This window comes from Kogia breviceps, chromosome 4 (assembly GCF_026419965.1).
Source record: "Kogia breviceps isolate mKogBre1 chromosome 4, mKogBre1 haplotype 1, whole genome shotgun sequence".
Classification (NCBI taxonomy): Eukaryota; Metazoa; Chordata; class Mammalia; order Artiodactyla; family Physeteridae; genus Kogia; species Kogia breviceps.
In genome coordinates, this window is record NC_081313.1 from 110,765,916 (window position 1) to 110,786,030 (window position 20,115).

Below are 20,115 nucleotides of genomic sequence, written 5' to 3' on the forward strand. Positions count from 1 at the left end.
TTGGTGATTACCAAGCACTTTATACATTCTGCATCCTAGCTGGAAAGTCTGCCCCGGTAAGAATCAAGAGTGACTGGAGTCAAGAAATGGATAAGAGTCTGGGGGCTGGGGTGGATTTTAAGGGGCTGCAAGGCAGATGATGTGAAGTTTTGAGCCAGATGTTAGTTGTGCATTTTGGGACCTGAAACTTCAACATGGGGAAGAGAGACTTCTGGGGTCAGACGCCTGCCTTTGTCCAAGCTCTCTTTGGACTGGGCCAGAGCAGGGTCCATTTTGCTTTGACCATCATGGACCTATAATAGCGATGGAGAAGGGGGAGAAGGCCCCCGAGTAGTCCTGCCTTAATCAGTTCTCACTTTAGCAAGTGCATACAGACTGGCACCAAAAAAGGTAACTTTTTTCACATTTTATTATAAAGTCCTCAGAAAAAGAGCATTTACAATGACAATACTTTATGATAATCTGTGAATTGTCTTTATATCAAGTGGTACTGCACATACATGGTGTGTCCAATACTGTGAAATACATCAAAGTAAACACAAACTTATCTCCAATGCCACATACAGTTGCTGTGTTGGTACAAATTTCTACTAAAGTTGATGTATTAAAAATAATTTATATATATTTTATAAATAAGGAAAAATTCACATGTATAGTAATTACAGGAGGCCTTTTGAGAAATACCAGTGATTACAGAAAATATATTTTGGAGTCTACACAACTGCTCAAAATAATGTAATCTGCCTCGACATAAGAGATCTGGAAGTTTTCTGAGGTCGGGGAGGATGAGAATCCTAACGGGACAAATTGTGTGTGTGTGACTGCACATCTCGAGGGTCGTTCACCACACTATAGCATGAACACAGCGTGTGTGACTACAGCAGCAAAACTCCATGCCTAGTCTGCTTTTAGATCATCTCACATGGCCTTCAGGAAGCATGAGCAGCAGGGGAGGGGGAGATGGGGTGCGAAGGGGCAGGGCCAGGAACGGAGAGGGGGCTGGCCAGCTGCTGGAGCCGGGCAGTCAGGGTGTGGGTCGGGGGCACCACAGAAAGCTGTGCTGTGGGTCTGGGATGGGGGACTTGCAGACCACTGTCCCTCACCTCTCTGAAGCAGCTGAAGTAGCAAGGGACAAACAACTCTTAAAGCTATGGCCAATGTCACGCTGGGCAGTGCATGAAGGTTTAGATTTAGGAAATTTTCTCATCTGAGAGCTCTTGGGCCCCATATCCAGCCAATAATGGTTGCCATTCCTCAAAAATGATCTTGAAGGCAGTGCCCCCACTGGGCAGCATTGTCTGATCCCGCCTTGGTGACATGTGGAGAGCTGTGTGTCACTGGGCTGGGGGTAGGGTCGAGTCGACAGTTATTGCTTTGTGGCATGCAGACTGAGCCCTCTACAGCCCTCCAGGGCATGGCCTGCTCCCTGGGGCCACAGCAGAAAGGGATGGTCCCATGTTAGTCAAGGTGAGCTTGGAAAGAGGGGTATGTGAATTGCGGTTTGTCCAAAAAACCACGCACATGCTCAACTCTTGTGCTGGCTAAAGAAGTCTTGCTGTGAATTTTGGAGGTCAATTCCTGCTCTCCCCCTATCTTCCATAATTTCACACATTGCGTTTGGTTAAATTCCCAATGCTGCTCACAGATCCAAAGGATGGGTGAAACCATGATTGCTGGGCTCCAGGTGTCGGCTGGGTGGCTGGTGCCTAAACCCTGAAGGCCCAGATAGGATGCTCACATCCTCAAGTGGCTTGGCAGGTAACCTGGTGTAGACAAAAGCAGGAAGTGGGCTGTATTCCACCAGGTATTTGGGGTCTTGCGGTCACACCTTGAGTATAAGCACTGTATATTTCCCCCTTGAACTTTTTAAAGCCCCTCTGTTCTATGATCTCTTGATTTTGGAGAGAAATCAAGGCAGTTAGTGACTTTCTTGAACAAAACTGCTATGCCTATGTGCCAATCTGGGAGCAAATAGTAACATCTGGCCCTATGAGTGACTTTTCACTTGTACCCAAAGCAAGGAAGCAGCATGCAAAGGCCACTGGGGGCTGGTGTGGTGGTCAGGTGAGTTGCTCCTTGAATTGTAGGAGTGGCCCATGAGCAGGAGGCCCCAGGCGTAGGAAGGGAGCAGGAAAGGCAGAGAAGAAAGTGAGGATGGGGGGAGGTGTAGCTCAGCCCTCTAAGGGCTTGGCTGAGATGTTATGGTCTCTATTCCCGTCTGACAGTTTCTGTCTGATAATAGCTGACTTCCCTGACAGTTCTGAGTGCTTGCTTGTCTTGGTCACCTAACTCCAAAGGGCTGTGAGCTAGGGTTTGGGGAGTGTGATTTTGGGTAGCAAGCGGCTGTGTCCCAGTGGGTTCTGACTGCACTTGGAGTGGGATCTGGGGTCCTGGGTGGGGGAGGATGGCAAAGAACTTTGCCATCAATGTCGTCATTGTTGTCATCCTACATCACCTGTCTGGCCTCCTGGCTCAGAGGTGCCAGGTGCGAGGAGGAGGTGCCAGGTGGAAGAAGGAGTATGTGAGGTAGATTGGTGGATGTGTAGGAGGGTGTTGGGAGCAGTATCATTGCTCCTGGAGGCTGGCTTCTGAAGAGGAGGATGGGAGACTGAGCCGTGGGATTTGGTAATGAAATGGTGCAGTGTCTGTGGTACCTGAAGGAAACACATTGTGAAAAATGAATGGATTACTATTTAAGCCCCTTGTAGAAAAATATATCCATCATGAAGCTGTTTCACATATCAGTTCTGAAATCTCCTTCAGTTCACAGGTTATTTGGTCAGCAGAAAAGAAGTGGGGGCCACACAAAGCCAACTCCAGGCTGCTTTCCTCAATGAAGACTCAGCAGTTACAATTCCCTAGGGCAGCAGGCGGTTCTTGGCTTTATTTGGGTTGGAGTGCTGTCCTCCAGGGCACTTACCTGGATCTGGGAGGCTGAGATGGGGTGGCGGGGGGCGGCAGTGGATTGCAGGGACTGAGCTTCTGTCTCCCATTATGCTATCTCTAGGTCACAGAATATGAAGCTTGGTATGAGTGTGGCACCAGCCTAGACTTTACAGGGCTCTTCCAGCTACTTCTGGGGGCTTGGGGAAAGTAGTAGGACCCTCAAATGACTTGGAGCCTTAAAAAAGGGGCCTGGGCCAGCCCCAGGCAGGGCTCGCTGGCTCAGTGTTACTGGGGCTGCGATGATGGCATTTGCCTCATTGTGTGTGGTTCACAGCCAAGCTTACTGGTGCAGAAAGTCCATGCAGCCGTCTAGAAGCAGACAAATCCCCTTTTCCCACCGTCAATCCGTGGGTGGCTGCGTGGGCTTTTTGGATCGAGAACCTCCATGTGGAGTCTTGCTCACTTGGGAAGAAGGAAAATGAGGGCCTCCATTTCAAATCTTTAATGTCACCGTAGGTGTCGATTACTTCCGTTTGTTAGTCTGAAAAAAAATCTACGTTGAATTTTTGTGAAATGAATTTTATTTCAAAATCCAGTAATTTTGAAATAGTTCATCACGTAAGTGGCTTTGGGGGTGATTCTTTTGGTAAAACGAATACTCCTTTAATGTGAAATATTAGTAGATAGCCGATAATTTGTGTTCATCAGAAGGGTCGCTGGCTGTTGTGATAACTTCGTACACCCAGTGGCTTTCAAACTGTGTTCCACGAGCCTCTGCTGGGGCTAACGTGTGGGAGAAAGGGGCAGGTGGAGTCCTGGCCAGCCCTTCAGTCGGTTGCACTGCTGAAAAATCATTGACTTTCCTGCCTTTGTGAATTTGCAAATTTCACAGTTTTCAGGGCTGTGATTTCCCGCTCCTATTTAATTGTGTCTGAAATGCTGGCAGCAAGACCTAAACTGGCCATCTCCAGCTTTGCAACTTAACAGTTACGACAAGAGGCAGAGAAGCTTTCCAGACACACTTAGAAGCGGGAGGAATTGTGGAAAAGGAACAGGTGCCGCTGAAGTCACTCCCAGTTGAAAAGGCCAGTTGGGACTGGATTGGTCTTTTACTCAGCAATCCTGCAGTCCAGAGGGGCCAGTGTTCTGGCCTGGCAGTTGGTGGGCTCTTCCTCATGTAGGCTCAGAGACTTTCTTTTTCTTCCAGGGGCTGCCACAATTCAGAAGATGTTTTCCAAAGGTAGAAGCTCACGAAAGTTGGAGAATTTCAGGGATAGAAGTGGGACTTTGGAAGAAAATGTGTCAAGACATTGAGGCAGGAATAAAAAAAAAAGGTGAGATGTGTTTTCCATCCATCCCAGTTATCGTGAAACTAAATATTAGGCTTTTGAGGTCAGTTTCTTCAACCTATATCTACATATTGTATCTTAAAAAAAAAAATCTGTGAATGTATTTGTCTAGGCACACCCTGGGAGTTGTTGGGGACAAGGGTTCGGTGGACTGAGATGCATGAAACACACTAGAGGATTGGCCAATGCTGGGAACTCTGTGGCAGGCAGGTGGGTTGGGCAGTTAGGTGGGAGTGAGAAGCTCTGTTTCCAGTGAGGCAAGGTCTGTGTCTTCCTTTCTCTGAAAGAGGCCATTCCTCAGCAGCCCAGGAAACTCATGGTCATGTTGGCAGGTGAAGGCATCTAACCTAATGTGTCTGTGATGGGACCACCTCTTCCAACTTCAGGTGACTTGAAAAATGACGATTCAAGCCAGAAAGCATACAAGTGCAATTTGGCCACTGATGTGCACGAGAAGGAAAGGGGTGTTTTGAGAGCCCAAGGGGGCCTCTTCCTTGCTGAGATTCTCTGATATGGGCTATCTTCACGGGGCTGTTGGGTTGTACTTCTTTGATGCCCACGGAGAGCCTACCACAGCCTGAGACATTTGGGAATAATGCAGCAGTGCCAGCCCGTATCCTTGTGTATTACTGGGGAGAGAGGGACCCATGTGTAAGAAACACTTACTGAAATGTGCTGTCTGTGCTATGATGATGCAGGGACTGGGGTGCCAGAGCTGAGTGCGAGGGCCACAGGGAGAATAGAAAAGGGGTTTTAAAAGGGACAGCCTAAGGAACCCGCCTGAACCCCACTTGTATCCTTCGGGTTTCTGCATTGAGCCTGGAGGCCACTGTTCTGCAGGCTGCACACACCTTTCCAGGCAAGCCTGGTCTGCCCTGAATCTGGGGTAGTAGGCTGGCTAATAAATGTCCCCCTTCAGTAGTGAAAAGCAGGCACGCAGGGTTTGTCTTGGTGTCTTGGGGTCCCAACCCAGAATGGAGCCTTTACCAATGTGGTGGCCTGATCTGCACTTGGGGGTGTCCCTGGTGCAGAGGACCACGATCGCTTGGTGGCCATTGTCTTCTTTCTGGATGTGGGGTGGTGACTCTCAGAGCCATGGCCTAAGGCAGGGAGGAATACAGCTGGACCTCGGAGAGCATCTTTCTGCTTACTAGCATTCGAGATTATAAAAAATTATTTTTTAATCAAAAATTCCAAAATAAAGTGAGTGATTTCCCCATCCCCCAAGATGCAATAAGTCTTGTTGGCTCTCCCTCAGGCTTACAACAAGTCAAATGGAAAGAAAAGCAAGAAGCAACTGTGAAGGAGAAAATGAGGTCCAGAGTGAGGGCAATGTGGCTCTCATGCCAGGAGGGAGAACCCTGCTCCGGGGAGCCTCTGTCTTAAGACCATATCAGGGTGAAGTCTGGCCAGACCCTGGAGAATGACTAGGTGAAGGCAACCGACAGAAGCACCCCCGCCTGGAAAGCAGGAGCTCCTGGTTCCATGGCGGCCCAGGTAACGCGGCACGTAGCTGGGCGCAGAAATGATTCCTTTACATGGCAGCATATTCTCATCGTAGCTCAAGGCAGAAATCATACGTCCTAACGAAAAACCCCCATCTCGTTAGCAGCGCATACCTTATACTAGGAAACTTGCAAGGAGACCAGTGTTGAACCACAAAGCGAATACAGGTTTTTGCTTTTGTCTGTAAAAATGTACAGGGTGCCTGCTTGGGGCTGGGGTGTCAGTACCAGGCGGCGCTCATGGCTGCTTCATACCTCACCCACCCACACCACTGTGGTCCCCCCCTTTACTCCCGCCACCTCACACCGCGGCGCGTTTTGTCTTGCGTTGATGAGAAACAGTGACTCTCTGGCCGGCGTGAGGAGGTACTGCCCGAACAGCCCGCTGTCCCTCACGATCCTGCGGGGCCCGGCCCAGGCTCGGGCTGGCCCTGTGGGCACGGGCGGCTCCTTCAAGCCCCTCAGCACGCCCGTCTTCCCTGTGGACAGCTCCAGGAAGAGCAGGTCCGGCTCTGTCTCCAGCGTGGCGTAGACATAGTACTGGTCGCCCTGGTTGAAGGAGGGTTGGAAGGCCACGTCTGAGATGCCCTGGCTCACTTTCAGGTCATAGAGGGTCTGGATCTCCCCCTGCAGCGTAATCTCCTGCACGTGAAGCTGGGGGCTGCTGGAGGCGGCGCTGACTAGGAAGCGCCCATCGGGGGAAGTGTGTGGGGTGCCGGTAACGTGGCCGTTGGGGCCGACCACGGCATCCGTGACACTGTCGAGCAGCAGCTGCGGGGCGGCTGGAGAGGAGCTGTGCTGTCGGCACTGGATGAAGAAGTAGCCGCCCAGGTGGGTGTGGGCCATGGCCTGGGGCAGGCAGCCGTGGCTCTGCAGCCCGATGGTCTTGAGGAGCATCAGTGTTTCCAGGTCGACTTTGTGGACTGCAGGGTCAGACTTGTTGAAGATGAAGCCAAACCTGGGAGGAGACGTAAACTGAGGTCAGAGGTCAGGAGGACTTTTTGGGTAGGGGATAGGTCATTTGTCTCAAACGATGGCATCCTTTCTCTTTTCCTTTATCATAACCCTTTGGTGATCTAACAGCCTATTAATAAGATCTATCATTTTGCAGGAGATGGCTTCATAAGCTATTCATCTATGATCTCAAACCAAATGCAGTTGAGTTACAAAATGTTCCTGGATTTATGTTCTTGTAATATGCATGCATCTTTAGAAATGGTAAAGGAAGAGCATAATTGTGCCTCAGCATCTTCTGCCTCGGGGATGCCTTTGATTCAGCTCCCCAGAGGCCTTGTGGCAGCTGGGAAGTGGCAGGCCTGTGGCTAAAGGGAAAGGACAAGAGGTGTCTGCCCTGACTCTGCCTGCTAGGAGAACAGGAGAGGTGAGTCTATATCTGAGGTGGTTTTTTGACTACCGGCTGGACCAGAACTTGGGGATGCAGATGCAAGAGAACAAGGACAGATGTCCTATCCATGCTCCCTTATCCTTGGAGAGGAACGTGGGTAAGGGTTGAGGGCAGCCTCTTCCCTGGCCGCAGTAAGCCCCTTTGGGCTGCGGCTAAGGACAGCTTTTACCTTTACAGCCAGATGGCCTGGCACTGCTGTGGTGCCCTGCTAGCTGCAGAGCCTGGGGCAAGATGCTTGCCTCTTCAAGCCTCTACTAATATAAAGAGGGTAGTTCCTTCCAAGGGCTGTTGGGAGGATTAAATCTAAGAGGGAGGGCTTCCCTGGTGGCGCAGTGGTTGCGAGTCCGCCTGCCGATGCAGGGGATGTGGGTTCGTGCCCCGGTCCGGGAGGATCCCGCGTGCCGCGGAGCGGCTGGGCCCGTGAGCCATGGCCGCTGAGCCACAGCGGGAGAGGCCACAATGGTGAGAGGCCCGCATATCGCAAAAAAAAAAAAAAAAAAAAAAAAAAAATCTAAGAGGGAGCTTTAGTGGAAGAGGTCAGTAGGTGGAAGCTGCCACATCTGGACTTTGTTAAATTCCTCTTTGGAGGCTGGTTGTCAGCTGCAGAAGGGCCTGATTCCAGGAAGGACTTCCCTCTGATTGTGAGAGCCTCTGCCTAAACCCCTCACTTGCAGAGGCCTTTGGGTGCTGTGTATACCTACAGGAGCAGAGAAAAATCTCTCCCACAATTTTCTCTTGAATAACAAGCTGTGCCTCAGAGTAGGGAAGATGCCCACTTTACAGCATCTTTAAAGCATCCTTAATAGAGCTAGAGCATGGAAAGAGCAGGAAAGAAAACCCCATGCTTATAAGAAACTGTAATGTAAAAGTCACACACAGGCTCTGCAGAGCCTAAGTTTGCATGACTCCTGGCTGAATTCAGCTTCTTTGAGGGGGTTTACCATTTACAACCAGTCTAGAGGCTCTGCCCCAGGTATTCTCTGCAGTAAGGTAGGGAGGTCATAAAGTGGTTATTTTCTCCCTTGGGCAAGGATGAATGGGAGAGCCCTATTTTTACAAGTCCAGCTTCAGCTTGCAAAAATGAGTCATTTCTTCCTGGAAAAAGGTGTTTGATGTCAGAGTAAAGGAAGGCATAAACACTGCCACAAGACATTTAGGTCTTGATTACTTTATAAAAGGGCATGCTCAGTCTTCTGGCAGTGGTGCCTTGACAGAAAATGTCAGGGGTTCTCTGAAATGAAGAGGGAAGGGGAGTGGCCAGGCTGGGATGAGGCTTGCAGTCGAGGCCATGGCTATTATTATTAAGCTGTTCTTTTGGATGGTGGCAAACCAGACACCCAGGAGGCCTTGTTTCCTTGCAGGCCCCTGCATGGCTGCTCTGGGGACTCCTAGAGGAACCACAGGTTGTGGTTAGCAGAGAATGAGGCCAAATGGGGCACTGAAAGGAGACCCAGCTTTGCATTTAGTCTGACTCTGCCAGTTCCTGGCTGTGTGACTTTGGCCAGTGTCTTAACTTCTCTGGGCCTAAGCTTCCTCATCTATAAAACAGATTCGAGACCGCCTCTACTAGTTTCTTGCATCTAGCAAGGAGAGGGGACTCAATTAACCACGGTTGTTTCCCTCTTTCCTCTGCTGTCCTCACCCAAGGATGAGACTTCCTTACCTCACTGGGCCCCTGAGGGCATTAGGAGCTGGGTGCCTTCCTTAACTTTAACAATTAAGGACTGGGGATGGGGCCATTTCTCTGTCCATTTCTGATGGGGTCCAAAGCCAGCCCAGGAGGAGTGGGGGAGAAAGAGAAAGAAGCAGGTTAGGGCATTGCGGGCTGGTCTCACCTGACGTGGTTGATGATGAGGTTTGTTGGAGGAATGAAGAAATCGTCCACTCCTGCAAATGGCGTGCGGATGAGGTGCTGGCCCTGACCGGTGCTGGCCTCTGTGATCACCTGCAACACAGAGAGGAAGTCCTTATGAGGGCCCATCCCAGCGGGGCTTGGAAACCTGCAGACACATGCACACTCGGGTGGAGACCCCGGCAGACAGGCTGCTTGAGAGAGAGATGATGGGCAAGTCACCATCTTGGGGGTGGGGGGGGGGCCAGGAGCAGAGCGGGAGCTGCTTGGGAATGGCGTAGGCAGGGACCCATCCTTCCAGGGAGGGGAAGTGGGGAGACAGGAGTGAATGCCTGAGTCGCTCCCTCCTGCTCGGTCAGGCCTGGACCTGACTGACTGGTGCATGTTGTCAGCCACCGGGATGTGACAGCAGAGTGAGGACTTGGAGGGACTGTGTTGGGGCTTCTGAGGGAGGGTCCTCGGAACCTAAGCATCTCTGCTCAGAGATAGCCTCCTCCACAACAGGGAGCCCCACCTTCTCAACACCTAGGCCACCCTGGGAAAGGCGGCGAGGTTTTAAATAATGAAAAAAAATGCTAAACGCTGGAATCGTTGACTGGCTCTGTATTTTCCCTTGATGCCAGGCACCTGGGCTGGTTTGTTGAGAGTCTCTGTCATATGTGCCTCACAGAGGCGCTTTCTGAGAACTGTGACTCCATAATTTATTAGAGAAAGCAGGCATCCTGTCAGAGGTGCTGGCCATGTCATTTATTTTATTTTTTTATTTTTATTTATTTACTTATTTCAACATCTTTATTGGAGTATAATTGCTTTACAATGTTGTGTTAGTTTCTGCTGTACAACAAAGTGAATCAGCTATATGCATACATATATCCCCATATCCCCTCCCTCTTGCATCTCCCTCCCACCCTCCGTATCCCACCCCTCTAGTTGGACACAAAGCACTGAGCTGATCTCCCTGTGCTATGCGGCTGCTTCCCACTAGCTATCTGTTTTACATTTGGTAGTGTATATATGTCAATGCTACTCTCTCACTTCGTCCCAGCTTACCCTTCCCCCTCCCTGTGTCCTCAAGTCCATTTTCTACGTCTGCATTCCTGTCCTGCCCCTAGGTTCTTCAGAACATTTTTTTTTTTAGATTCCATATATATGTGTTAGCATACGGTATTTGTTTTTCTCTTTCTGACTTCACTCTGTATGACAGACTCTAGGTCCATCCACCTCACTGCAAATAACTCAATTTCATTTCTTTTTATGGCTGAGTAATATTCCATTGTATGTATGTGCCACATCTTCTTTATCCATTCATCTGTTGATGGACATTTAGGTTGCTTCCATGTCCTGGCTATTGTAAATAGAGCTGCAATGAACACTGTGGTACATGACTCTTTTTGAATTATGGTTTTCTCTGGGTATATGCCCAGTAGTGGGATTGCTGGGTCGTATGGTAGTTCTATTTTTAGTTTTTTAAGGAACCTCCATACTGTTCTCCATAGTAGCTGTATCCATTTACATTCCCACCAACAGTGCAAGAGGGTTCCCTTTTCTCCTCACCCTCTCAGCGTTTATTGTTTGTAGATTTTTTGATGATGGCCATTCTGACTGGTGTGAGGTGATACCTTATTGTAGGTTTTTTTTTTTTTTTTTTTTTTTTGCGGTACACGGGCTTTTTACTGCTATGGCCTCTCCCGGCCTCTCCCGTTGTGGAGCACAGGCTCCGGACGTGCAGGCTCAGTGGCCATGGCTCACGGGCCTACCTGCTCCGCAGCATGTGGGATCTTCCCGGACTGGGGCACGAACCCGTGTCCCCTGCATCGGCAGGCAGACTCTCAACCACTGCGCCACCAGGGAAGCCCCTCATTGTAGTTTTGATTTGCATTTCTCAAATGGTTAGTGATGTTGAGCATTCTTTCATGTGTTTGTTGGCAATCTGTGTATCTTCTTTGGAGAAATATCTATTTAGGTCTTCTGCCCATTTTTGGATTTGGTTGTTTGTTCTTTTGATATTGAGCTGCATGAATTGCTTGTAAATTTTTGAGATTAATCCTTTGTCAGTTGCTTCATTTGCAAATATTTTCTCCCATTCTGAGGGTTGTCTTTTCATCTTGTTTTTGGTTTCCTTTGTTGTGCAAAAGCTTTTAAGTTTCAGTAGGTCCCATTTGTTTATTTTTGTTTTTTTCCATTTCTCTAGGAGGTGGGTCAAAAAGGATCTTTCTGTGATTTATGTCACAGTGTTCTGCCTATGTTTTCCTCTAAGAGTTTTATAGTGTCTTGGCCATGTCATTTAGATGCCTGTGATTAGGATGCTGGGGAGGGTTCCAGTTTCACAAAGGGGACTTGCTGTGAGAAGTGAAGAATTAGGCCCTGTGTTTTGTACAAATTGGTAGTGACAGAGCATGCTGCCTCTGTTCCTCTGGAGGTACCAGTTTCTCCCCTGCATGCTTGGCAGGAAGTGACGTGAGCCATTCCTTGGTGTGTGTCCCTGCTGTGTCTGTATCAGGGAAGGGCATGGTGGCAGCACAGAACAGAGCCAAGTGATGTCTGGGGTTAGACAGGATGAGAGCATGGTTTGGAGGCCCTGCCAGAAAGCCCCCTGTGGTCAGGCTGGGCTTTTGTCCATCAGCTACTGAGGCCTTGGGCACAGGCAGGCTGGAGACACTGAGCCAGCCAGCCTGTGTCCTCTTGCTTTCTGCATGTGCTCCTCAGCCTCCAAGTTCTAGGTGATTGCCCAGAAGGGTGGCAGACCTGCAGCCAGATGAGGGGCTTGGCCAGCTTGTGGGCAATTTTGGCTGGAGGACCCTAAGGACAAGCCCAGACCCTCTTAGCAGGACAGGAGGCAGATTCCAGACCCTGACCAGGGAGGGGAGACACTTTTCCTGATCTTCATGTTGTGGCCATTTATACAGAAGGAAGGATTCAGATTTTTGCAGCCTGAGGCTGAGGACAGCTTGTGATGGGGCTTTGTGACTCACATGGCTTAGAGCTCTTGATGCTTTTACCTTTTAAGAGTGGGACTGCCTTCTGCCTCTTACTTTAATGACAAGACAAACAGCACCTGCACTGCTTCCTCGGGCAGGTTTGAGGCTTGAGTTTTTTGGATCATGCTTCCCTTGAGGGGTCAGCAGGCAGAATGCCGGATTAGAACGATGAGAGTTGTGATTTTCAGTCTTGGGGCAGCTCTAAAGTTAGGTTATTTTCCTGTGATTTAAAAAAAAAAAAAGGCCAAATGACACTTCCATGGCAAGTCCATGGGAAAAGCTTAGAACTAGGCATTAAGAAAATATCAATATTAGGAAACTGGATCTTAGAGAGTCCAGGTGAAAATGCCAGAGAATTCCAAGAAGCCATGCAATCATTTCTTTATATAAGGTCTGTCATTTTAGCTTATAATAGAGATGGAAAATTACAGGCTGTCAGCAGTCAGTGTCATTCATGCTTCACCACCCTGACACCCTATATTCAGAGGTTACTTCATCAAAACCCGGTGTCATGGGCCACTGAACAGATATGGGCCAGTCAGCCTCATTTCTCCAATGAGTCATGAGTTCCTTCTCGGCCTGTGTCCCAGCGCATGGCTGGGCACATTTGTGACCAAAAGATAATTGTTGAGTCTCTCAAATTTGCTGGCTCTAGGGGCTTGGTTCAGGAGATGCACATAGTTGGCTGGGTATCAGGAGATGTAAGTTAGTAGTGAGTGTGGGGTAGGGAAGTCTGAGCATCTGCTTCAGAGGAGTGGACAAAGCCAGGTGAGCGGTGACAGCTGGGGAAGGGCTGGGTGCAAGATATTGAGTGGGATGGGCAGAGAGGCAGCTGAAAGCTGGGAGTGGGTGGGCGAGAGCATGATGGGCAGGATTTGAGATGGTGCCAGAGGTTCAAACACTGGCTCCTGGGGCAGGGCCTTGGTGGAATAAGCCTCATTTATAGAACCACCTTCATTTAGTCATAGCAAAGCTTGTTTAACCAATTTCTTAGTGTTGGATATTTAGAAACATTAAGATGGTATTTTCAATGTTTTGCAAATATAAACATTGCAGTAACACATAATGTTGTAGCTAAATCTTTGTGCCCATCTCTGATCCTGGTCTTTGGATAAGTTCTGAGAGGTCAAGTTGCTGGACTGAAAGTAATGTTCTGAGGCTTTTGGTTCACATTTCCAAATTGCTCACCACAAAGGCTCTGCCCACTGACATTTCCAGGAGCAGTTTTTGCAAGCAGTGGTTTCCTGAACCCTAGTCCACAGAGATGAAGGTAGGTTTATTCAATTTATTTCATTTTCTTGTCATAGTGCATTTCTAAGACTTTCCAATTATGGTGATGGTGGGCATAATGGTCTAATTCCTGCTATTAATTAAAATGCTTTTAGTGTTTTGTCATTTAGGCAAAATTTCCTCTTGGTTTCTCGGAAATAGTCTTCATTATGTTTATGTCTTATATTCCTATTTTTAGTTTTTTTTTTTAAAATTAAGAATGTCTGCTGTATTTAGTTAAATGGCTTTCCAGCATTTACTGAAAATATTATAGCTTTTTTTCTGTTTTGTTTTATGAGTAATGTTGACTGATTTCCTGAGAGTGAACCATTAATGCATCCCGGGAATTTGTTCCCTGCTCGAGCAGTTAGATGCATTGTTGGACTCTATTTTTAATACCATGTTTAGAATTTAAAATTTTGAATTTTATTCATAAGTGAGATTGATAGTTTTCTTTTTTAATTTTTTTGCAATTTTAAAATTTTATTTTATTCATGATTTTATACAGCAGGTTCGTATTAGTTATCTATTTTATACATATTAGTGTATACATGTCAATCCCAATCTCCCAATTCATCCCACACCCCCTTGGTGTCCATATGTTTGTTTTCTACATCTGTGTCTCTATTTCTGCCCTGCAAACTGGTTCATCTGTACCATTTTTCTAGGTTCCACATATATGAGTTTATATACGATATTTGTTTTTCTCTTTCTGACTTACTTCACTGTATGACAGTCTCTAGATCCAACCACGTCTCTACAAACGACCCAATTTCATTCCTTTTTATGGCTGAGTAATATTCCATTGTATGTATGTGCCACATCTTCTTTATCCACTCGTCTGCTGATGGGCATTTAGGTTGCTTCCGTGACCTGGCTATTGTAAATAGTGCTGCAATGAACATAGGGGTGCATGTGTCTTTTTGAATTATGGTTTTCTCTGGGTATATGCCCAGTAGTGGGATTTCTGGGTCATATGGTAATTCTATTTTTAGTTTTTTAAGGAACCTCCATACTGTTCTCCATAGTGGCTATATCAATTTACATTCCCACCAACAGTGCAAGAGGGTTCCCTTTTCTCCACACCCTCTCTCCAGCATTTGTTGTTTGTAGATTTTCTGATGATGCCCATTTGAACTGGTGATAGTTTTATTTTTTAATACTAAGGAGTTGTACATTTTTTTCCATATGGTCTGGGATAGTTAAAATATTAAAATTATCTACATTTGAAAGGTTTGATAAAACTTGGCTGTACATTTTTCTGTGGTAGATCTTTGATCTTTAAAAAACCTCTTCTCTGGTAATTGTTCTATTTCAAGTTTTCCTTTTCTAAGGTCAGTTTTTTTTTTCCTCTTTAATTTTTTAAAAAATTGAAGTATAGTTGATCTACAATGTTGTGTTAATTTCTGCTGTACAGCAGTGACTCAGTTATACATATATATTTTAAAATTTATATAAGTATTACATAACTATTATGTTTATATCTTTTCCATTATAGTTCATCCCAGGACATTGAATATACTTCCCTGTGCTATACAGTGGGACCTTGTTGTCCATCCATTCTATATGTAATAGTTTGCATCTGCTCACCCCAAACTCCCAGTCCATCCCTCCCCGACACTCTTCCCCCTTGGCAACCACAAGTCTGTTCTCTGTGAGTCTGTTTCTGCTTGGTAGATAGATTCATTTGTGTCATATTTTAGATTTCATATATAAGTGATATCATATGGTACTTGTCTTTCTCTTTCTGACTAGGTCAGTTTTTTTCTGCATTTTGCAAACAATCATCCATTTCTTCTAGGTCTAAAAATTTGCTGCCCCAGAGTTGCAGTATAGTATTATTTTACAATTATTTTCATCCTCCTTTATCTGCAGTAATATGTCTTTTCTCATTTCTCATTTTATATTCTTTTTTCTTTATCAGGTTTGTGAAGGATTTATTGGTTTTTGTTTCTCCTTTTAAAATTTCTACTAATTTTAGTCTTTTAAATAGTTCCTTCCTGCCAGTTACTTTGTTCTTTTTCTTATTTCTTAATACATTCTCTGCAGGCTTTTAAGACACAAATATTCCTTGTGTACAGCTTTCTCTGTATCCTGTAGGTTTTGATGAGTAGCCTCTTTTTCATTGCTTTTGAGACAGTTTGTAATTTCTCCTTTTAATTTCCTCTTTGATGCAGTAGTGATCTAGGAGTGTTTCCTTATTATGTAGGTCACATTTTAATTGTTTCTAATTATCAGATAATGTAGCCTATAACACTGACTTTTACAAAATTTGCTAAATTTTTATTTGTGATTGCTGACACATATATGTGGACATGTGAAAAATTTCTATTTGGCAGAGGAAAGGTTTTCTATATATTTATTAAACCAAGTTCCTTATTCATATTATTCATTTTTCCCATGTCATTATTTTGTCTCTTTGGAATGTACAGTTTAAGTGCATTGTAAATCAAGTTCTTGTATTTTTAATCACTCTTGTATTATGTATTTAGTTATGTTGTTTGCTATCTGTTGGCTGTTTGTCTTCACATAATGCTTCTTATGCTGTTTAGTGCTTTTAACCTTAAATTTGACCTTGTCTGATATTAATATTGCACTCTTACATCTTTTTGTCCACCTACCATCACTATTTCCACCCCTTTCAATTCAACCTTTTTTTTTTTTTTTTTTGCGGTATGCGGGCCTCTCACTGTTGTGGCCTCTCCCGTTGCGGAGCACAGGCTCCGGACACGCAGGCCTAGCGGCCATGGCTCACGGGCTTAGTTGCTCCGCGGCATGTGGGATCTTCCCGGACCAGGGCACGAACCCGTGTCTCCTGCATCGGCAGGCGGATTCTCAACCACTGCGCCACCAGGGAAGCCCCAATTCAACCTTTTATTATCACTTTATGGGTTTCTTGTAAACAAGTTACAGCTAGTTTTCTCTCCCTCCCTTCCAAACCCAATCTCATCATCTCTGCTTTTAATAGGAGAAATCAGTTTGTCACATTTGGAATAATTAGACAGTTAACTATCTCAACTACTAATTTCAAAGAACATTCTCTATATCCTCTCTTGTCCTTGTAAGATGACATTTTTGAGTATTTTTACTCTCTTTCCTCCACTCCCTACCCTTTTACAGAAATAACTTATCATCTTTAGTTAGAGCCTGGTATCAGAATTTCTCTTTCAGTGCATTGCTCCTAATTCAAATGCCCTTATTTAGCACTTATTAATGCATTTCCAGGTAGTCTGTCCTCATCCATCTTATTTTATTTTTGGACCTTCCTCTCTAGGTTTCTTACTTAGGCCTGTTTCCTCTTTATCTTTCGCCGTCTCGATGTCTCTGATCTGGTTCACCTACTGTTTTTCTGGTATCTTTCATGATCTGCTCTCTGAATTCTTGCATATCCTTAGGTCTTTCTTTTGTCCTGACAGGTAAATGATACCTTGGATATCAGCCCTTTTATCTTAATAGCATGTAGATGTGATGCCACGGTCTTCTAGCAGCTGTTGCAGGTGAGAAGTCCAGTGCCAACCTAAGTGTTCTTTTACAGGTGACTTTTCTTTCTGCCTTGAAGCTTGTAATATTTTTCCTTTATTCTTGGAAGTCCAGAATTTTACCAAGAGCAGAGATGTGTTATTTCTCATCAAGTTAGCCTGGAACTTACAGATCCCTTTTAATCTACATGATTTACTTTTTCAACTTGGAAATTTTCTTCCAAATTTATTTAATGTTTGACTCCATTCCAACTATTGCCTTTTCTCTTTCTAAACTTCTTTTGACTTTGAAACATTTTTTGAGACTTCATATCTTAATCTTTTCTTGTATTCTGTGATTTGAGGATTTTTCTTTTTCTTTATCTTTCAGGCTACTATTTTGAGTCTCAGTAGAAAGCATGCATTTTCAACTCATCTATCTACTAAAGTTTTAAATTAGGAAATCATTTTTTGTTAAATTTTAGGTTTAGAAAAATATTTTTTGGTGGCCCCTCCCCTTGAATTTCCTTACATGCTTTCTTAGAGCTGCCACAGGAACCAATTTTCTGGGCTTATACTCTGTTCTGAGTGACTTTTATTCTGGGTCCCAGGTCCTCTAATGAATTGCTATTATTTGTCATTAGCTCACTGGGGCCCAGGATGTGTTGATGGTGTTCACTGAGGGACAATAGCCTTGTTTTGTAGGAGGTGAAGTGGTGTCCTTCCCCTGGCCCAGCAGCACAGAGGTAGGTAAGGCAGGTGGCCAGTCCCCAGGAGGAAGCTTCTGTAGACTGGGTATCCCTGGCCTCTTACCAGTCTCGGGAACAGTGTGAACTTGGCTCCATCCGCAGCCCTTCTCAGCTGGGGTTCTGAGAGAGAATAAAACCATAATATCCCGAGGAATCCACTGTATGCAGTGAATTCTCTTCTGTGCATCTAGAATGGTTCTATGCACCATCATTGGGAGAATCGAGGGAACCGGCATTCAAATCACCTTTTGTAGGGCTTAATCCTCTCATGTACCCCTGATGAGAAAGGCTGAGCCAGACACACTCAACATAGGGTTGGTGATGACCTTCCCTGACTGGTGGAGGAAGGGATCCCACAGATGTCCTGGTCCCCAGCTCTTCCTAAGAGGTAGTACAATGCAGTGGCTGAATGTATGGGCTGAAGGGCTGAATGTATGCCTACGGTGGACAAGGGGCCAGTTACTGAAACTTCCTGTGCCTGGAACACTGTGAGCACTCAGTAATGTGCTTCCATTTATGAACATAATTGCTGCTGCTGCTTTTCCTTCTCCTTCCTTATTATCTGGTGCCTGCTCTGACAGTGTTCTCCAGTCCATGCAGCCCAAACTAAAGAAAGCCCTGGCTCCCTTCTCACTGCCTGAAGTCTAGAGGTTCATTTCTGCTTGGCCCCAGGAGCTCCTGGCTCAGAAGAGGCAAGTGTTTTGGGGCTGGGCTGGGTGGGGCCTAGAGCCACATTCTCGTTGTCATGACATTAGAATCTTATCCATCGTCAGTGTTATTGTCTTTAATAGTAGGCCTGGTGGAAGATATCCTGTTCATTTCCTATAAGGGGCATTATCCTGAGGACGTTTCCTACTCTCTACTTAGCCTTCATGGACATACTTTGGATAGATGTGATTAGCCACCTAGGGAAGCAGGAGACATTTATTAGCTAGGGAGAGAGCCCTTTCCTGCAGGTGGGTGTTGTCTTCCATGTACTCAACATACCTGGAGGCTTGGTTGGGACTTATGCACGTTCCCCCAGCTCAGGACCCACACTTGGTCATGTGATTTGTCATAGGACAACTTAGCCGGCAGAGGGTCGACACCTATGGACTTGAAAAAAAAATAGCGACAAGTTGGTCATTGTTGTAGAAGCTGTTTCATTTCTAGGCCACTCTTGGGTGAGTGGAAAGCCAGCCTAGCAGCCTTGACAATGAGCCAGTTTGGGAACCCAGGGTAGAAACATCCCTTCTGGGTTTGTCTTCAGAGGCATAAAATTGGTTGTCAGTAATGTTCTTCCTTTTAAAAACTTCTTGCAGGGACTTCCCTGGTGGCGCAGTGGTTAAGAATCTGCCTGCCAGGGCAGTGGACATGGGTTCGAGCCGTGGTCTGGGAAGATCCCACATGCTGTAGAGCAGCTAAGCCCATGCGCCACAACTACTGAGCCCACGCACCTAGAGCCCGTGCTCTGCAACAAAAGAAGCCACTGCAATGAGAAGCCTGCGCACTGCAAGGAAGAGTAGGCTCCGCTCGCCGCAACTAGAGAAAGCCTGCGCTCAGCAATGAAGACCCAACGCGGCCAAAAAGTAAATACATAAAGGGTACCCAGACCATCTTGGCAAAAGCCTAAGCACAGAGGGTTTTTTTTTTTTTTTTTTCAGTTTTCCACTTAAGAATCAGCTTCAGGACCCTCCCATCACTTCTCCTGTAAGCCTTTGGGGCCTCTTGAACCCTCAGCATCCTTCTCTAGCTCTTCTTCCAGGGTCATCTGAGACTGACTTTGAACTTATCCATTATCACCTGTCTGTCTCTTAACTTTGTGCAGACTCTATCTGGTACATCATTCACCTGGAGCCTCTGGGACTCAGACTGTAGAGTCTTTTTCTACTGCTATAACTGAAATTCTGCTATTTTCTGAGGACAGAGCTTCCCCAGTGGCCCTATCAAATGGTGACTTTTCTACTTCTCAGAATGTAGTTTTATAAGTTCCAAAACTCTGTTTTGTTATGCCACTATGACCCCTGCTCTTTTTGACATTGGCCAAAGTTCCAGTCACTCCCTTTGTTCACTAAAGATGCTCTGTTTTCTCTGTCACTCCCTGAGTCCCCAACTTTGGTGCCTTCATTCAAAGCCCTGCTTTCTCAGTTCCTTCTTGGTTTCAGTGATCTTTTCCTCTTCCCCACTGAAGCCACCATATTCTAGCCTTTCTGATTTCGGGGGAAAACCAACTTTGCCTCCACTGGTTAAAACTTCTCTAAAGAAATGTCTATGGAGTCCCTGAAACCACTTCCTCTTAACTGTTTGTCTTCACCACTCCACTGAACTGCTCTAGAGCTTCATGTCAAATTCAGAGATCACTGTGATCCTCCTCTAACTTGACATTTCAGCAGGATTCCACATGGTTAACCATTCCCTTCTGGAAACATTTTCTTCACTCAGCTTCCCATCTCCCTGGCTTCTCTTCCTCATCCTGACTTCTAAATGGTGGCATGTCCCCCGTCTTCATCTTTGACCTTGTCTCTGTCTATATCCTTTCCCTGGGTGAGCTCATTCAATACATGGCTTCAAATAACCCATTATACTCTGATGACTTTAGAATTCATTCCTCTGTTGATGACCACAACTTTATATAAATCTGAGCTCTTGATTTTGCCAATCCCTGCTGAAATATATTTCTTCTCC

The 20,115-nt window shown here is 46.0% G+C and overlaps 1 protein-coding gene across 9 annotated transcripts in view; it reads right to left on the minus strand.

Moving 5' to 3' along the window:
* Positions 1 to 428: 428 nt before the first annotated feature.
* Positions 429 to 20,115, minus strand: part of FSTL4 (follistatin like 4) — a 444,888-nt gene continuing 425,201 nt past the window's right edge. For 6 of the 9 annotated variants that reach the window (XM_067031630.1, XM_067031628.1, XM_067031634.1 and 3 more), the window contains 3 exons: positions 18,439 to 18,546; positions 8,981 to 9,090; positions 429 to 6,698 (listed from right to left, as the gene is read on the minus strand). In XM_067031630.1, coding sequence (XP_066887731.1) covers positions 5,990 to 6,698; positions 8,981 to 9,090; positions 18,439 to 18,546 — 927 coding nt within the window. In that variant the 3' untranslated portion in view covers positions 429 to 5,989. The remainder of the gene's footprint in view (positions 6,699 to 8,980; positions 9,091 to 18,438; positions 18,547 to 20,115) is intronic. The other 3 variants (XM_067031632.1, XM_067031631.1, XR_010840231.1) reach the window with 2 other exon arrangements.